General features: G+C 40.9%; 1 protein-coding gene across 1 annotated transcript in view; it reads left to right on the forward strand.

Moving 5' to 3' along the window:
* The first annotated feature begins 7,397 nt into the window (after window positions 1-7,397).
* Window positions 7,398-16,273, forward strand: part of LOC307265827 (uncharacterized protein) — a 44,779-nt gene continuing 35,903 nt past the window's right edge. Inside the window, exons 1-4 of the mRNA XM_080047639.1 lie at window positions 7,398-7,579; window positions 7,862-7,936; window positions 9,185-9,308; window positions 10,811-10,913. Of these exons, the coding sequence (XP_079903765.1) occupies window positions 7,561-7,579; window positions 7,862-7,936; window positions 9,185-9,308; window positions 10,811-10,913 (321 nt within the window). The 5' untranslated portion in view covers window positions 7,398-7,560. The remainder of the gene's footprint in view (window positions 7,580-7,861; window positions 7,937-9,184; window positions 9,309-10,810; window positions 10,914-16,273) is intronic.

The raw sequence follows: 16,273 nt of genomic DNA on the forward strand, positions 1-16,273 counted from the left end.
AATTATCTTAAAAAAAAAAAAAAATCTTAGTCCAAATCGAACCGGATACATGGAATGACTTACTGACATCTCAACAACATTGTAACTCTAATATGGTGTACACATTGGAATTTTTTTGTAGCAGCATGCTCCCATGATTTATTTATTTCATGTTGATGTAGGCCTACAGTGTACATTACACTAACAATATATATATTTTTTTACCACGGGGCTCTACCCCTGACCCCAGGCCCGCTATCACTCTCCCTGTTTGGGCCACTCTTCCTCCAGGCAGAGCCCCCTGCCTTCTACAACAAATTGCCTTCTAAGTGGGCTCCCGTTAGCTTAAACGCTAGCATTAGCCTCCTTGAGGCTCGGGCTCGAGCGGCACTCGCGCTGCGTTTCAATTGTCGTTCAACATGCCCTCGTTCACTTGCCCTCGGCACTTGCCCTCGGGGGAATCCCCGCCGCTATCTTAAGTGTCGTTCCAATTGTCTGGAAACCAGACATGGGGGACTCGAGTCACATGACTTGACTCGAGTCAGACTCGAGTCGCAAATTTGAGGACTTGAGACTTGCTTGACTAACACTGATTAAAGACTTGACTTGACTTTGACTTGGTCTTCATGACTTGAGACTTGACTTAGACTTGAGACGGATGACTCGAAATGACTTGAATTTTTAAAAGTTAGATTACGTTAGAAATTATGTTTTATTTTGAAACATGATCGGGTGATTTTACAGTGCAATGCACGCAGCGCGCTGCACGGACAAACAGCGTCAGCAGGTCAACACAGGAGCAGCAGTCATGGAGGCGGCTAGACCTTTCTTTATATGTCCATGGGCTAGACCAAGAGTAATTCACGTGAGCCTCCCACACGCTTATCACAGTAAATATGTAGCGCCTTCTTCCCTTCCCTTTTCACGTTGTAACGGCCCCGGGAAGTCTTGTAAAAGAAAACGAAAATAACGAGCGTTTCCTGCAGCGCTGCTGCCTTGATAACGCACGCTTCCTTATCGAGCGCCCTACCTCCATGGACTGTAGGCTTTATATAAGCATCTCTGTGAGACAAAACAGCGGTTATTAATATGATGCAGTTCAACCTTCCACGTTCACCGGCTCCTTCCGACAGCTCACAGCCGCCGCACCCGCACCGACAGCACAGCAAACTGCCCGTTATGACAGTTCGCCCCCCAGTATGAAAAATTAATTAATCGGGATAAATCAAAATGTGATCCTGCCATAAAATAAAAGGTGATATGATATTTTTGCCATAGCGCAGATCCTTGCCCTGTTTTATTCTAAATGCATTATGGGGATTAAAGGTGCAGTGTGTAATATGACATCATCAAGAAAGTTCTAGAAAGTTCTAGAATGCAACGCTCCCTGGGTAACCCCAACCCTTTCGAATAATAACAGAAGCTACAGTGGCCTTCAAGGACAAGAACAATTCTAAATTTTAAACAATGCACCTGATGACATTCCAACTATGACACTTTCAAGATGGCGGCACTAGGCCTTGGTCCAAAATATGCAGAAATATGGACATATATGAGACCCTTTCTAAGAGAAAAATGAATAATTCAAAACATTTTTTTCAGCTATTATGCACTAAATTAAATGTACTTATGGATATTATAATTACTTTCTACAAAATCTGCTAGGAAATAAAACCCAAAATTCTACACACTGCAGGTTTAAGTGTCTGTTTTGTGTAGCCTAAGTAGTAGGCTATCTGTTACTATTTGCCTTTCTTGTTTTCCATGTTAAAAGTAAGCTACTTGAAAATTGAAAGTAGCCTAAATGTGGTTGAAAGAAAAGGAAATGTGCGGTGTTGATCATATGTGATAGATAAGGGGTCGCTATTGGATGCAGACATTATGAGATTCGGACCTTTGCTGTAAGAAAATGTTGTCAACTGGACCCATTTCAATTTTAGTTGAAGACCCCTCGGTCAGACCAAGAATAATTCAATTGTAGTTCAAGGATGATGTTGTCGATGACGGTATGAAGAAGAGAACTGTGAAATGCAGGTCTTTTAAATGTAGAAACTGGGTTAGATAATATGATTTTTGTATGACTTGACTTGTGACTTGCTTGACCTGAGCAATGACTTGACTTGTGACTTGCTTGATTCTCACCACAGTGACTTGGACTTGCTTGAGACTTGCACATTAGTGACTTACCCCCATCTCTGCTGGAAACTGAAGTGAACTTTGTGAGATAGACCCTCGGAGGGCTGAGTGATCGAGTGAACATGGTCACTCCGAGGTGGATATCACCCACAGTGCATTGCAGATCTTCTGCTTCTTCTTCTTCTTTTATTTTTGCGGCCACCCACAGGACATACGCTATATATTTTCCAAAACACCTCAATAAGCCTATCCTATTTCCATAGGAACAATTCAGTGAATGCATTGCAGTTTACACATTGCCGCTATAACGCCGACCAGCTGGCAGTTAGTAGGGCTATTTAAAACAGATGTTTTTGGTTGAAACTAACAGAAACTAAGAAAATATGTCCGATCAAACAATTTACAAGTGTAAGTGACACTATATTGATAATCTGAGTAGGCCTAATCATGTCGAATTTCAATGTTTGTCATGCTGGAAATGGCGTTATGCAATATACTTTAGCAGAATGTTATAATTTTCTATGTAACTGACGGTCCATTGCGACTACCAGGGCAAGTGGGTTCCATTTAAATCCCCCGCTCCTCCCCCGCCCACTCTCCCTCCGCGCTCCAAGTTCCCTCCGTGCGACGTATGCTGTTACGTCATAACAAGGGTTTAGGGTAAGTGAACGAGGGGAAGTGGAACTACTAATGAAACCATGGACATATAAAGAAATGGACACCGAATTGAAACATGGCGCCCATTCATTCCTATGAAAGCTGCTCATTGGCGCAGAGAAGCAACAAGGAAGTGGCTTTGAGGAAGTAGCATGCAATCTTAAAACATGTTTGCTCTATGATTCATAGGACTGCAAAATTCACTTTCAATGGTAACAATATATCTTTTTAGTCTCTTTATGAATGAACACAGTATTGATTGAAGCATTGATTATTCCTTTTGAGCAAATACATGTAGGATTGTCTGTTTCTTTAAGTCTTCTAACTGATTCTGAGTGATATCTTGCATTAGGTCAAAGAAATTTGAATAATGACTTGAGTGAAACAAAGGTTTGGTTTGTGAAGTATAGTCTTATGAGGTTGACAGACAGGTCAGACCAGTCTGTGTATTAACAGAAAACCAGGACTTGGCTGATCAAACAGGAAATGCTTGCAGGCGTAAAATGGCCTGACCAGACTGAAAACTGAAATAGGAATGTTTAAAGGTGTAGCCTATACTACACATATTATCGCTCTCCCATGAGGTTGGGGGACTTGTGAGAGACAGATTAGAAAATACTATAGTAATAATAGGCCTAGTTCCCAAGGCAAGATTATATAAACATGAACTGTTTTGTAGTGATCCTGGTGGAGTGAACCATGGCTGATCAACAGTTCATTAAGTATGCCCTTTTACACACCAGTCCATTTAAAGGAGAAGACAATCGGGCATCGGACATGGTCGGAGAGTCTGGAGGGGGCGGGGACACGAATCTGTTTGGTGCGTTCTGTGAGGTCGGCCGCCGTAGATGTCTTCGGCTTTCTTTACACCCGATTCAATATGTGTAATCTGCGTCGGCTAGTCTTTCAGCCGGAGCAATCTGATTGGTGGAGGGCTAACCCGTCTCTGCTCTGCCACGGCAGCGGAGCAGATATTAGTTTCACTTTTGTCAAACATGATTTAGGAAGCTATCGATAGAATCGGAGAATGTTCGGATTTTCATGTAAGCTAAACAAAATCAGCACACAGCATTAGATTGTCCGTGCATGACGTTTTCACATGTTTTCAGAAATAGTCGAGGTAGTTTGGGAAAGGAGTGGCCACAGGTGTGTGTCTGTGTGTGTCTGCAGCATGCATTCTCTCAGTTATAATGACAGCCTACATTATGACAACACCTGACCATACTTAATGTCATCCCGCGCAGAGCGTACTGCAAGTCTAGTCGGCCCGGTGTGTTCTTTGCACTTTTTAGACCGTGTCGGGGGAGAATGGAGTGGACTGAAATAATTATTACACACTTTTACAAACTCAGTACGAGTTGTGTGAACTGAGAAGCCTACAGACATGTCCCTTTGGTGCTTCCGTGGGCTAAATAGCCCTCCTTGTTAATAAATAGCCTAGTCTACGCGGAAAAACATTGCTTCAATAAATATTTGACCATATCAATAAAATAAAATATTAATGACCCACTTCATGGGCCACTTATGATCCCAATATATATTTTTCTACGGCCCTAGACGGTTGAACCCACAGGTTGAATAATAGGGTAGTCAATGTATTTCCATAGCTTTTAAATGTTCATTTTCGGACAGTGTTTGGAATGTTTTCTGGGGTGATTCAATGTTGAGAAAAATTATGTCTCCATTTTTTCTGACTAAGTTCATATTTAGTACCTAATTAGCACTTTGAAATTTGGATCACTATTTTTTTTAAATAAAGTTCCCAGAATTTCCTCTTTTCAGGTGTGTTTATGTTTATTAGTATTTTACTGATGTAGTACCTCTTTTTATATATTTTCTTCTTACAAACTGTTGAAAATGGACCATAATAGTCATGTCTTGTCTGTGCATGGCAGAAGGTCACTGGTCAGTCACTGTGAAGAAGGCATGTAAACCCGTGCTGGCCTATTGCTTCTTTAAGGTTGATCTCCGGACATGATCGAGCTACGATCAGCATACCAGCAAACAGAGACCTGTCATCTTTCCATTCCTGCTCTGCCAGCTTGTGCTTCAAAACGTGACAAAGGCATTAAAGAAAAACTATATAAAAATAACATTCTTTGCACTGATGGTCTCGTTTGCTGATGAAAAATAAGACTGTTTCAGAAATATTATAATAAATAATACAAGTAGCAACTTTAAACACACCAAATTAAGCTCCAATTGCACTGCAAGAAATAATTGATGTGCTTCAATTGAAACATCTCAGTTAGATGAATGTCCAGGTAGAATAAAAATCAATGTTTTAGCATGCTAGTTCTCAACACCTGTCCATAGGAAGCTATTTGATGATTTTATGGTCAGATTGGATTAGAATCTCGGAGTAGTAGCCTGACATCAAGGCAGTTCTTCAAAACACTTTTGGTGCATGTTCAGTCATTTATTACAATAGGCCTACTTCAAAATACCAGCATCAAATGCATCAAATGCATTTGGGACTTTCTGGTTCAAATACTTTGTAATAGCCTATATCTGTGCTTTTTGGCAAAGATATAGCCATACTACTAGCAGAAATCGTAAGGCAGGATTTGTGACTAATGCTGGGCTTACACTACACAGCTTTTCACGCGATTTGACAGTCGCAGACAATTTTCCAATGACGGACTGAAATCACAGAAGTCGTGCTGGAGTTGTGGCGCGCGCCCGTAATCTCAGTCGTTTGGTGTGAGGTGGTCATACGACCCGATTTCAGCCAGTCTTCTTCCCGTCTTGACGTTCCGACATTATCAAACATGTTTGATATTATCGTTAGTCTTAAGGGACGACGCAGGAGGAGCGGCATTAGTCGCGACCTGTGTCCGCCTGTGCAGGCACTTATTTCGGACACTTTTTCCTTGAAGCCTCGGCGGGAGAACCAGGCTGACAGCCGCGCAAGCTTAACACTTCACCGTCAAATACAGGGTTAGGAGTTAGTTTTTGGGGGACGAGATCAGCAAATAAAGATGGTCAAATAACTAAAGGAAGTCCCCCGCTTAGAATATTGAATTAACCTTTTTTTAATTAAATAATCACTATTGCGTTTGCGGAAATAATATTAATCTCAAAAGGAATCTAGTTGTAGTCTTGTAATATGAGACCCCCTGTCTTTTCAAAATCTCACTGAAAACTAATGACTAGTTGTCTTCAGGTGTGAGTTGATTGTCTTTAGATGTAAGAGGGTGTCAGTCTTCAGTCTTTTCAAAGTCTTTTAAAAGTCCTCTACTGTAAGCCCAGCATTAAACACATACATAGCATAGGCTAGCTGAATTTGACCTATGATTAATTTCACAAAATCCCCCGGAAAAACATGGAGACAGCTTTATTGGACTTCCCAAGAACCACAAGAATATAACAATATTCAATAAGTAGGGTGAATACAGGCATCATGATACCATTCTAAACAGCTTGAGATCTCCACTATACAACAGAGAAGAAAAAAGAAAGAAAAATGTAACACAGGATGAATGACTCTTCATCAAAAACACATTTACCGAAAAACATTTTTTCAAGGCATTACTGTCATCTTGGGACACCTGTTGGCATCTTGGGACAATTAAAACACATCAAATTGAGGTACAAATAGTCTACATGGCAATTATAATAAAAATCACTTTTAATCTCAAAATAAGGGTGCAATTTAATATCTAAATCTTTGTTGCGCTATAATGCCCATGAAAATCAAAACAAATGAACTCAACAAATATTCACTAAAACTAGGCTACCATTGAGCTAGCTGGCAGTGCTAATGATAATTGTGATGCTAATTGCTAGCTAGCCAGTAAACCGAAACAAATAAAAATAGAACTGCAAGCAGTCGTGAACGGGGGCCAAGCCTCCCACGCAACTCGAGAACAGGTGTTGTCGTCCGCGGTGCCGGCCCCTCGCTTCACAGAATCCGGGGATGTAAAGTTTTTGAATGTGGGATGTTCGGTTTGGGAGTTATAGACCAAAAGGCAAAAACATCGCAGAGAAAGATGCTCGGTTTGGGAGTTATAGGCCAAAAGGCAAAAACATTGCAGAGAAAGATGCTCAAGTGGATAAGGAGATGTATAGGCCTACATGTTGTATTTTTGGTGCCCCTTTTTCGAGCAATTTAACAAAACTGTAGAACCAACCTGAGAACCATAGGACAAACACATGTGTGAAGTTTGGTGTTAATAGGATGAATCGTTTTGGATTTAGGAGCCGTTAGGTGCAAGGTAAAAACACACTAAAAACATCCATAGCCTACATTTGGTGTCATTTGACTTTTCATCTAATTCACTGCAATACTGTTGAATATGGCTAGACCACGCCCCCAGAAGTAAAGTCATGACCACATAACCAATATTTTTTCATTCCAAATTCATAAAATTGTATTCATGAAAAGGAAAACAGGATGAAGCTTAACTGTAGTTTAAGATTGTATTCCCCCTAACAATCGAAATTGACGGATACATTGGATTGGATTGGATTGGCTCCTCTAATAGATGCGGCTCAGACCAGGGCCGGCCAGGTCGTGGTGTACGGTTTGTGTCCGTCCCCCTCCGTGTTTTCTCCGCCCTCTCCATAGTTTATAAATGAGCCGAACAAACACCAGCCGGGTTAGCTCAGCCAAGCCAGCCGCTCAATGGACGCAATATGTCGGAGAGAGGCAGCGAGCCGCCGCGGTCCTCCTCCCTGTCCACTTTTCTAGCACCGCAGCAGAAGTGTTCTGTGTTTGGCCAAAGGGTTCACAGGCGAGGATACAGTTTGCTTTGACACTTCGTAAAGAAGAGAAACGGCTTGGAAATGAGCCGACACGCAACAGGTAAGTGAGGAGGAGACCGAGGGACAAGTGCATGCGACCAGCATTTACCCGCACGAGCTAATGTGTGTGAGCCATTTATCAACTTTGAACAGGTTTAGGCGACAAAGTGGGGCGCACCGTCTTCATTAGCATAGGCTGCTTCTCATCATCAGAAGACATTTTCTCAAGCCGGCGAGGAATGTGCTGGACCGGTTCCTCCAGTGGTCACACAGCAAGGAGTGTTAGAGATTCCTCTCGGGCGTGTTTTCCAATAATAATAATCATTTCCCACGAACCTTTCAGACGTCCAGGAGTCGGCCCCCTCCCCGCCGCTGCCTGCGGATCATGTGCTCGGGTCAGGAGCGGTGCTGTTCCCTGGTAGGCTATGCATCCACTCTGCCTCTTCCACATGGGTTACATGCTCAGTGACACTACAATAGACTCCACTCAGGGGCAAACCTGGCTAGGAATAGAAGGTGCTAATTATATTTCCTTGATTGCAGGATTGTAGGCAACATTTTTATTAAAGTTTCTTTATAATTTTTAGTTTGTACAAAGTATCTTTCAAAGGTCTTAATTGTCTATTGAAGGTGGAGTCAGCGATTCTAGAGAAAGCGTCTTGTGAAAATCAATTTTACAAAATCAGTGAATATCTCATCACGATCCGCTACCTGATGTAGGCTACTATGGGCGATGAAAGAAGTGTTGATACACTTAGGCTCTGTAAACGGGCATGTTACTAGCTATGTTGGCCCCCTTTTTGTTTACACTGTAGGCCTACCTGTTTACAGTGCCTAGGCTGTGTATTAACCCAGAAAAATAAGCAGTGCACAGACATTATGCGGATCGTGAAGAGATATTCAATGATTTTGGCGAAGTGATTTTGACAAAAAGCGTTCCCCATAACTGCTGACTTCACCTTTAGTGTGTTAATATGTAGGCTACAAGGATCCACAGTAAAACTCCAGATAATAAGTTTAGAAAACAGAATTTAGGGGGGGAAGACTTGCATAAAGAATTTTTTTAACAATGTTAAGTTTTCCATTTTGACAAATGAAGAAAAGAACAAAAAACAAGCAGACTTAATAATAATAATAATAAGATTAAGATTAAGAATAGAAATAAAATAAAATACATGTATAAAAACATAAATGTATGTGTGTGTGTATGTATATATGTATGTATATACACATGCATACCGACACATAGAAAATAATAAGAACAAGTATGTAAATGTCCACATTCCCAACACAACCACTCATTACTACCGATGATAATCTTGTTGCAATTTATAAATTTATAAAAACATATCCAGCATCCTTTAACAAACTAATTAAATAAACTATATAGATGAATACGCACACATACATACGCACACATCTACACAAAGTAATAATAATTATATCTGCAAAATTAAGTAAATAAAATTAAAGTAAAAAATAACAAAAGAATACTTTGAGAGTCTTTGTGTCGACCTATACACAGGATGATTTTTTGAATGAAATATTTCCAATTATCACTTCATTTTCAGTTGCAATAAAATACCAGTGCATGTGTAGCAGATAGGATAGTTTGCTGGCACGCCTAGAACTCTTGACAACGTTTGTCTTATCTGTCTGTCCACAGGTGCTTTTGATCAACATGGCTGCCCTTTGATCATGTTCCCAGTGGACGGGCAAGACAAACTCTCCTCAGAGCTCAGCAAAGCACAAGTGGTGGACTTCATGAATTACTTTCTGCGCCTGCACAAGTATGTAGTACGTCACATGGACTCACACACACAGACACATACAGTGCTCTCCAAAAGTATTGGAACAGTGAGGCCGATTCCTTTATTTTTGCTGTAGACTGGAAACATTTGGGTTTAACACCAAAATATGAATATGAGACAATAGATCAACATCCGCTTTCATTTCCAGGTATTTACATTTGGATCTGATACACAACTGAGAAGATAGCATTATTTGTAAAGGAACACCACTTTTTTAGGTGAGCAAAAGTATTGGATGGACTTAATATGAATTAAAGTGAATAAGACTTAATATTTTGTTGCAAATACTTTGCTTGCAATAACTGCATCAAGCCTGTGACCCATTGACATTACCAAACCTTTGCATTCTTCTTTCATGATGCTTTTCCAGGCTTTCACCGCAGCCTCTTTCAGTTGCTGTTTGTTTTGGGGGGGTTACTCTCTTCAGTCTCCTCTTTAGCAGGTAAAATGCATGCTCTATAGGGTTTAAGTCTGGAGATTGACTTGGCCAGTCTAAAACCTTCCACTTCTTGCCCCTGATGATTTGTTGTTTTTGCAGTGTGTTTTGTGTCATTATCTTGCTGCACGATGAAGGATCTTCCAATCAGTTTGGTTGCATCTTTCTTTAAATTGGCAGACAAAATGTTTATGTAGACTTCTGAGTTCATTTTGCTAGTGCCATCATTAATGCCCAATGCCCATCCGAGAAGAAGCCATGCAAGCCCAAGCCATGACATTGCCTCCACCGTGTTTCACAGATGAGCTTGTATGTTTGGGATCATGAGCAGATCCTTTCTTTCTCCAAACTTTAGCCTTTCCATCACTTTGATAAAGGTTCATCTTGACAACAACACAGTAACACATGATGGCAGTAGCAACATTAATTTAGAAGTCTACAGAAACATTGTGTCTGCCAATTTAAAGAAAGATGCAACCAAACTGATTGGAAGATCCTTCCTCATGCAGCAAGATAATGACAAAACACACTGCAAAAACAACAAAGGAGTTAATCGGGGGCAAGAAATGGAAGGTTTTCGACTGGCCAAGTCTATCTCCAGACTTAAACCCTATAGAGAGGCTGAGGTCAAAGCCTGGAAAAGCATCACAAAAGAAGAATGCAAAAGCTGTGATGTCAATGGGTCACAGGCTTGATGCAGTTATTGCAAGTGAAGGATTTGCAACAAAATATTAAGTCTTATTTACTTTAATATTTTAAGTGTATCCGTTCCAATATTTATGCTCACCTAAATGTGGTGTTCGTTTTCAAATAATGCTTTCTTCTCAATTGTGTATCAGATCCAGATGTTAATACCTGGAAATGAAAGCTGTTGATCTATTGTCTCATATTCATCTTTTGGTGTCAAACCCAAATGTTTCCAGTCTTCATCAAAAAATAAAGGAAGTGGCCTCACTGTTCCAATACTTCTGGAGGGCACTGAATGTGAGGGAGAATAGCCTACAACATGCACTGATGGTTGGACTGCTCTGCTCTCTGTCCACAGTAAGAAGCAGGCCAAAGAGAGTCTGCTGTCAGTGGTGGCTGATCTGAGACAAGCGTCACCTGCTACAACCAGGTTCATCGCCGACACTCTTCTTCTGCTCGAGGTATTGTGGTTGAGTTTCAATTATTTGTTTTAACTCTAAACCTCTCATATCCTTCCTTTTTACTATTCTACACACTACAGCTGATAATAGAAAATATCTTGTTTGCACATGCAGTAGGCATATAATTAGGACATACTTTAACGTATTTACTTCATCATAACATCGCGCCTTGAACTGGCCTTTGGCTTGCATATCCGTCACATTGCTTGTTGTTTTCATACGGAGGCTTCGTCGATGTCACTCCTCGTGCGCAGTGGATTGTGTGTCAGGATCACCAAAAAAAAGCATACTGGTCTCTCACTAAAAATCACAGTCAGATGTAGTAGGGGAGAACGGGGTAAGTAGGCACACTTTTTACTCTACTGAGAATTGCTCATCACCTAAACATCTTTCGATAGTCATTCCTACATTACATTGAAGCTTAAAGTGTTGGCTTGAAATGTGTACCCCTCACTTTTTCTATCTTATTGTAATAAAGACGAAATTAATCATCAAAGACACCCTTACACATTGTGACAATCAACCCCATCAAGGGGTCGGTTGTCACACACTATGGGGTTGTTTGTCACAATGTTATCTTAATGGGAATAATCTTGAAAAGAAGGAAAGAAAGTAGAACTAAATTTGAAAATGCAATTGCATTGTCAAGTTGACAAATAGGCCTATATAACTTACTGTAGCCTTGGCAGCTTGTCTAGTTTGGGATGCACTGGGTTGTTTTGATTTTGTTGCCCTTTTTTCCTTTGCATGCTAGCTGCCTTTTCCTGCTCTATTCTATCCTTCTCTGGGGTGTCAGTGAGGATACAGCTTGACAATTTATTTCGTTATTGGGTTCCTTTTCTGGTTGTAGCCTTTGGATAACTTGTGACAACCAACCCCCCCAAAAATGTTACGACCAACCCCAACTTGAATTTTTTGCTAGCATCAAGGCCAACAACCATTTGACAACTAATTAGCTTGCTAACCACAATCTAAACTATAGTTTACCCTTCACACTTTTTATGGGTAACAAGTGTTTTGTTATAAACCCATTCTGTAAAAGCCTAGAAGAAAAATACTGAGGAGCTAAATATTTTCAATTTGACATGAAAAACACAAACAGTCCTCTCACCTCAAATTCAGCAGTCTAACTCCAAGGAAGACTATGTGGGTGACCTCTGATCCCAATTCTGGATATTTACATACCAAAATTTCACAGACAGCGCCTTCTGGTTCCGAGATATAATTATTGTGACAACCAACCCGTGTGACAAATTACCCCGTTCTCCCCTAGGGCATCCACGTACTTGTTGTATCCGACCAAATGTATTGGGATTTGGGACATCCTACATTTTTTTTTCTACCATACTAAATAGCAGGGAAGTAAGTTTTTTTTTTTGGAAAGCAGCCTAGGTTTCCACTGCATGCACAAGGTGACAAATAGAGTTTGGCGGTGATGTCTCATACAATGGCTGCTGCTTCTTGTTGTTTCTAGCTTGACGGTAGATGTATTGGGAGAAACTGGATACTATAGGAAATAGTAGCCAGGTTAATTCTGTGCGAGTATCCAGATTTCCTAATGCATAAACATGAAATTGAGTGATCCTAAGCCCTCTGTGAACCTCTGTAATTTTGCTTTCAGTGTGCACAGAGATATTCACTAATGTTGACAAAGTGATTTTTACAACACGCATTCTCTAGAATGGCTGACTCCTCTCCAATGGTTATTAGGTGCACTGCACCAACGAAGCAGGCAAGGAAAAACAAGACAGCTACTGTGGGAAGTACACATGGATGTAAACAATGCCGGATTTTGAAACGTTTTTGGCAAAATGTATCGAGTACATTTCATAAGAGGGCCCCTTAAACAGTTAACATTGATACTTGTAGAACATGAGAACACAGTAGTTCCTCTGTCTGTGGAGATACAAAACGATGCATCCCCTTGAGGCTTTTTAGAAGTAAAAGAACTAATGAAATATCCCATCCTGAAGAGGGCCATTCTCTCTGCTGCAGACAAAAACAAGACCATTGTTTATATTTAATAATATTTCATATATGCAAGTGAAAGTATTGTACAATTTAGTTCAGAAACATGTAGGCACAGAGCTTTTGTGTAAAGTGAAAGGTCTGAATAATGCATGAGCTAGTCTTGGAGTTGGTCCTCTGTATACACCACGCTGTGACGTACTTCACTTGTGATTGCCCTCTCCACTAGCAAAGGGGAGTCTTGAGGCATAAAGTTACACAGCGTTTGTTTTATTGCGTCAAAGAAGTGGAGTCTTCAAGCTTGATCTTCAAGCTATAATACCAAGTGCTACATGTCTGCGCTGATCTCTCTCTGTGTGTGTGTGTGTGTGTGTGTGTGTGTGTGTGTGTGTGTGTGTGTGTGTGTGTGTGTGTGTGTGTGTGTGTGTGTGTGTGTGTGTGTGTGTGTGTGTGTGTGTGTGTGTGTGTGTGTGTGTGTGTGTGTGTGTGTGTGTGTGTGTGTGTGTGTGTGTGTGTGTGTGTGTGTGTGTGTGTGTGTGTGTGTGTGTGTGTGTGTGTGTGTGTGTGTGTGTGTGTGTGTGTGTGTGTGTGTGTGTGTGTGTGTGTGTTAGTAGAGAGGCCATGGTCACATGCATGGCTGGTCACATGCTTGGGTTATTTCATAGAGAAGCCTCAGTAAAATGAGCTCCACTTTGTACTTGGGGATGCTACATTTTTGTCTCCAGATCAACTGATCTCCACTCAAGAAGATTGTATTGTTTCTGTGCTCTTTGCTGCTGGCCTGAGGTCAACATGCATACCGACATGTTTCACATTTTATTTTGTAATTACAATCGGCTGGGATAGGGAAAAACCTAATGCATAATTGTCATACTGTCCACATTTCTGTATGTGCTGTTCCATGCACACTCTTTGCTTCTTAACACTGCTGGCTTTATTTAAAAAATAAAATAAAGTCATTAATTAACAATGATTGATAACAGATCCAAAGCCCTTACAATATTTATCTGGATCATACCCAAGAACAGTGCTGGGCTGTGAATGTGATGCAGAGCGGGCCCCTGACCCTAATTGGCCCCAAAAGTCTCTAAGTGTTGGTGGGTTGTGGTAATTTGATTGACTGCGACTCTGTTAAGGAACTTAAAACACACAGCTCCTGTTATGAGCTACTCAGCCCATTGTAAAAATGTAGATTAAAACCAAGACTGGTTTCTCCAAGGTCAGTTCCAACCACACACATTTATTTGGAGTGACTCACTCAGCATCCCCGTTCTCACCCCTCAATAATAATAAAAAATTGTTTATCAGAATTTGATCCATGAGCTTCCATTCATCGGCAGGGATATCAGCCTAGCGTTCTGACTAGGGTTGCTGAAAACTCCGGAAATGGAGCTTTTCTAAATCCCGGGATTAAAGAGCCACATCCTGGGAATTCCTGTTAAGACCGGAAGTGCCTTTTAATACTTTCCCTGCGTTCCAAATCGCATACTCTTTATTTTTTCTATTCTACATACTAAATCTGACCATAAAAAGAATCTAGTTAGGATGCAGTTGGCATCTATTGTGACATAGTTTTACTTATTTATTTCATCATAACATTGCGCCTTGATCTTGCTTCAGCTTTTATATCCGTTGTTTCCCCGTTAGTTTTCATATGGAGGCTCCGTCGATGTGACGTCACTTCCGGTGAGCACTGGATTGTGGGTCAGAATTGCCCAAATAGGATGCTGTTTTCAACATCTAAAATCTCATCTGGATGTAGTAGACATCCAGATATTTCTAACGGCCTACTTAATGTGGCCACAAGAATCGGGACATCCTAAATCTTTTTTCTACCATACTAAATATTAGATAGTATGGGGACTGGAACGCAGGGATCATTTTGCACCAATGTATTCGTCCAGTGGTTTATTGGGCACATTATAGCCTCATATGCGCAGGGCAGAATGTATGTAAGCACTAGAAGAACTAAGGGCATTAAAAGAAAAGTCATCTCTTGGCCTTTTCAGACGGGAGGAGACGTTCTGTCTCTGTGACCCGGTGGAGATAGGAGGCTCCGCGAGGAAACGCCGTCTGGTAACCATGGAAGCAACTTTTGTTTCCAACCGTATCCCTGCCGGTGTGTGTGTATATAGCTAGTACTGCTCATTTTCAGGCCTACAAGAGAAAGCAGCAAAGGCTGTTCATCAAATCTTGACTTCAAGACAGGAGCATGGTTAATATCACTAGTCATGGAGGAGAGATAAGTAAAAAACCCTTTTCAGCGCTGTGTGTGTGTGTTTCACGGGAGTGCGCCCGCTTGTCACTCCGCCTGTAGAACCCCCGAGCCTCTCGCTCTCTCCAATTGCATGTCATTAAAAATGTATTACCAGACACGCCAATGGCCTGCCGTCTGAACAGGCCATATGGTATATTTTATTAGTAAAGACCACTATGAATGAAAAATACTGGGGGATGACATATTTCCCGGGATTCCCTAAATCCCAGGTCCCGTTCAACAACCCTAGTTCTGACCTACCGTTCATCTGTTGGTGGAAAGCAGCCGTCGTCAGTCTAGCCTGAGACCATCCGTCAACGACTACATACAGGGCCGTTGCTAGGAATTCTGGGCCCCCTGAAAGAATATCGGTGTGGGCCCCTCTACCCCATTCATTGCCACCTTAAATTTTCTAGTTTTTTCAGTGTTCTTGACGGTGCCTGGTACACCCAATTTGTTTATTTTTTTTACAATTAACGACTTAACAAGTCAGAGTATTATTATGTAAATTATGTATTATTAGTAGTCTTATTCTAGGAGTGATAAGTGATTTGCAACTGTTTAAACAGCCACTATGCGGGCACTGCAACGGGTATCAGACATGTGGTGAAGGGAGCAGCAGTGTTTTCTGCTAGTGCCTCCAATGTGCAGCTGGGTTAAAAATAGTGCAGAGATCGTGACCCTCCTAGGAGGATTCGGGGGTATGCCCCCCCGGGAGATTTTTTTTACCTTTTTAAAGTGAAATGCATGAATCTGGTGCACTTTGAGAGGAAAATTATGAGGCAAAATCTGAGGAATTTTGTGTGAACAACTTTTTTCTGTGTACTAGGCCTACTTATTTTCGGAATAATTTGGAGACACTGAGTCAGATGAATGAAATGAAGCTATTGAAGAAAGACACATCTATTTACCATAAAAATATTAATATAAAATAGAATATTAAGCAAATAAACATCTTTCTATATTATTTTCTAAAGAAACCACTTAACTTTACATGAAGAACTCTGTTGTCCAGCTTTCTTTTTGCTCACAGCTGAGGGTGAAATAGGCTATAGAACATACACAGTGCATGGGCAACTGAGGGCATTTTTTCCAAATGTTTTTAAATAAGCTCAATAATGTCCAACTAGATTAA

The sequence above is a fragment of the Ammodytes marinus genome (assembly GCF_949987685.1).
Source record: "Ammodytes marinus genome assembly, chromosome: 19".
NCBI classification, from domain to species: Eukaryota; Metazoa; Chordata; class Actinopteri; order Uranoscopiformes; family Ammodytidae; genus Ammodytes; species Ammodytes marinus.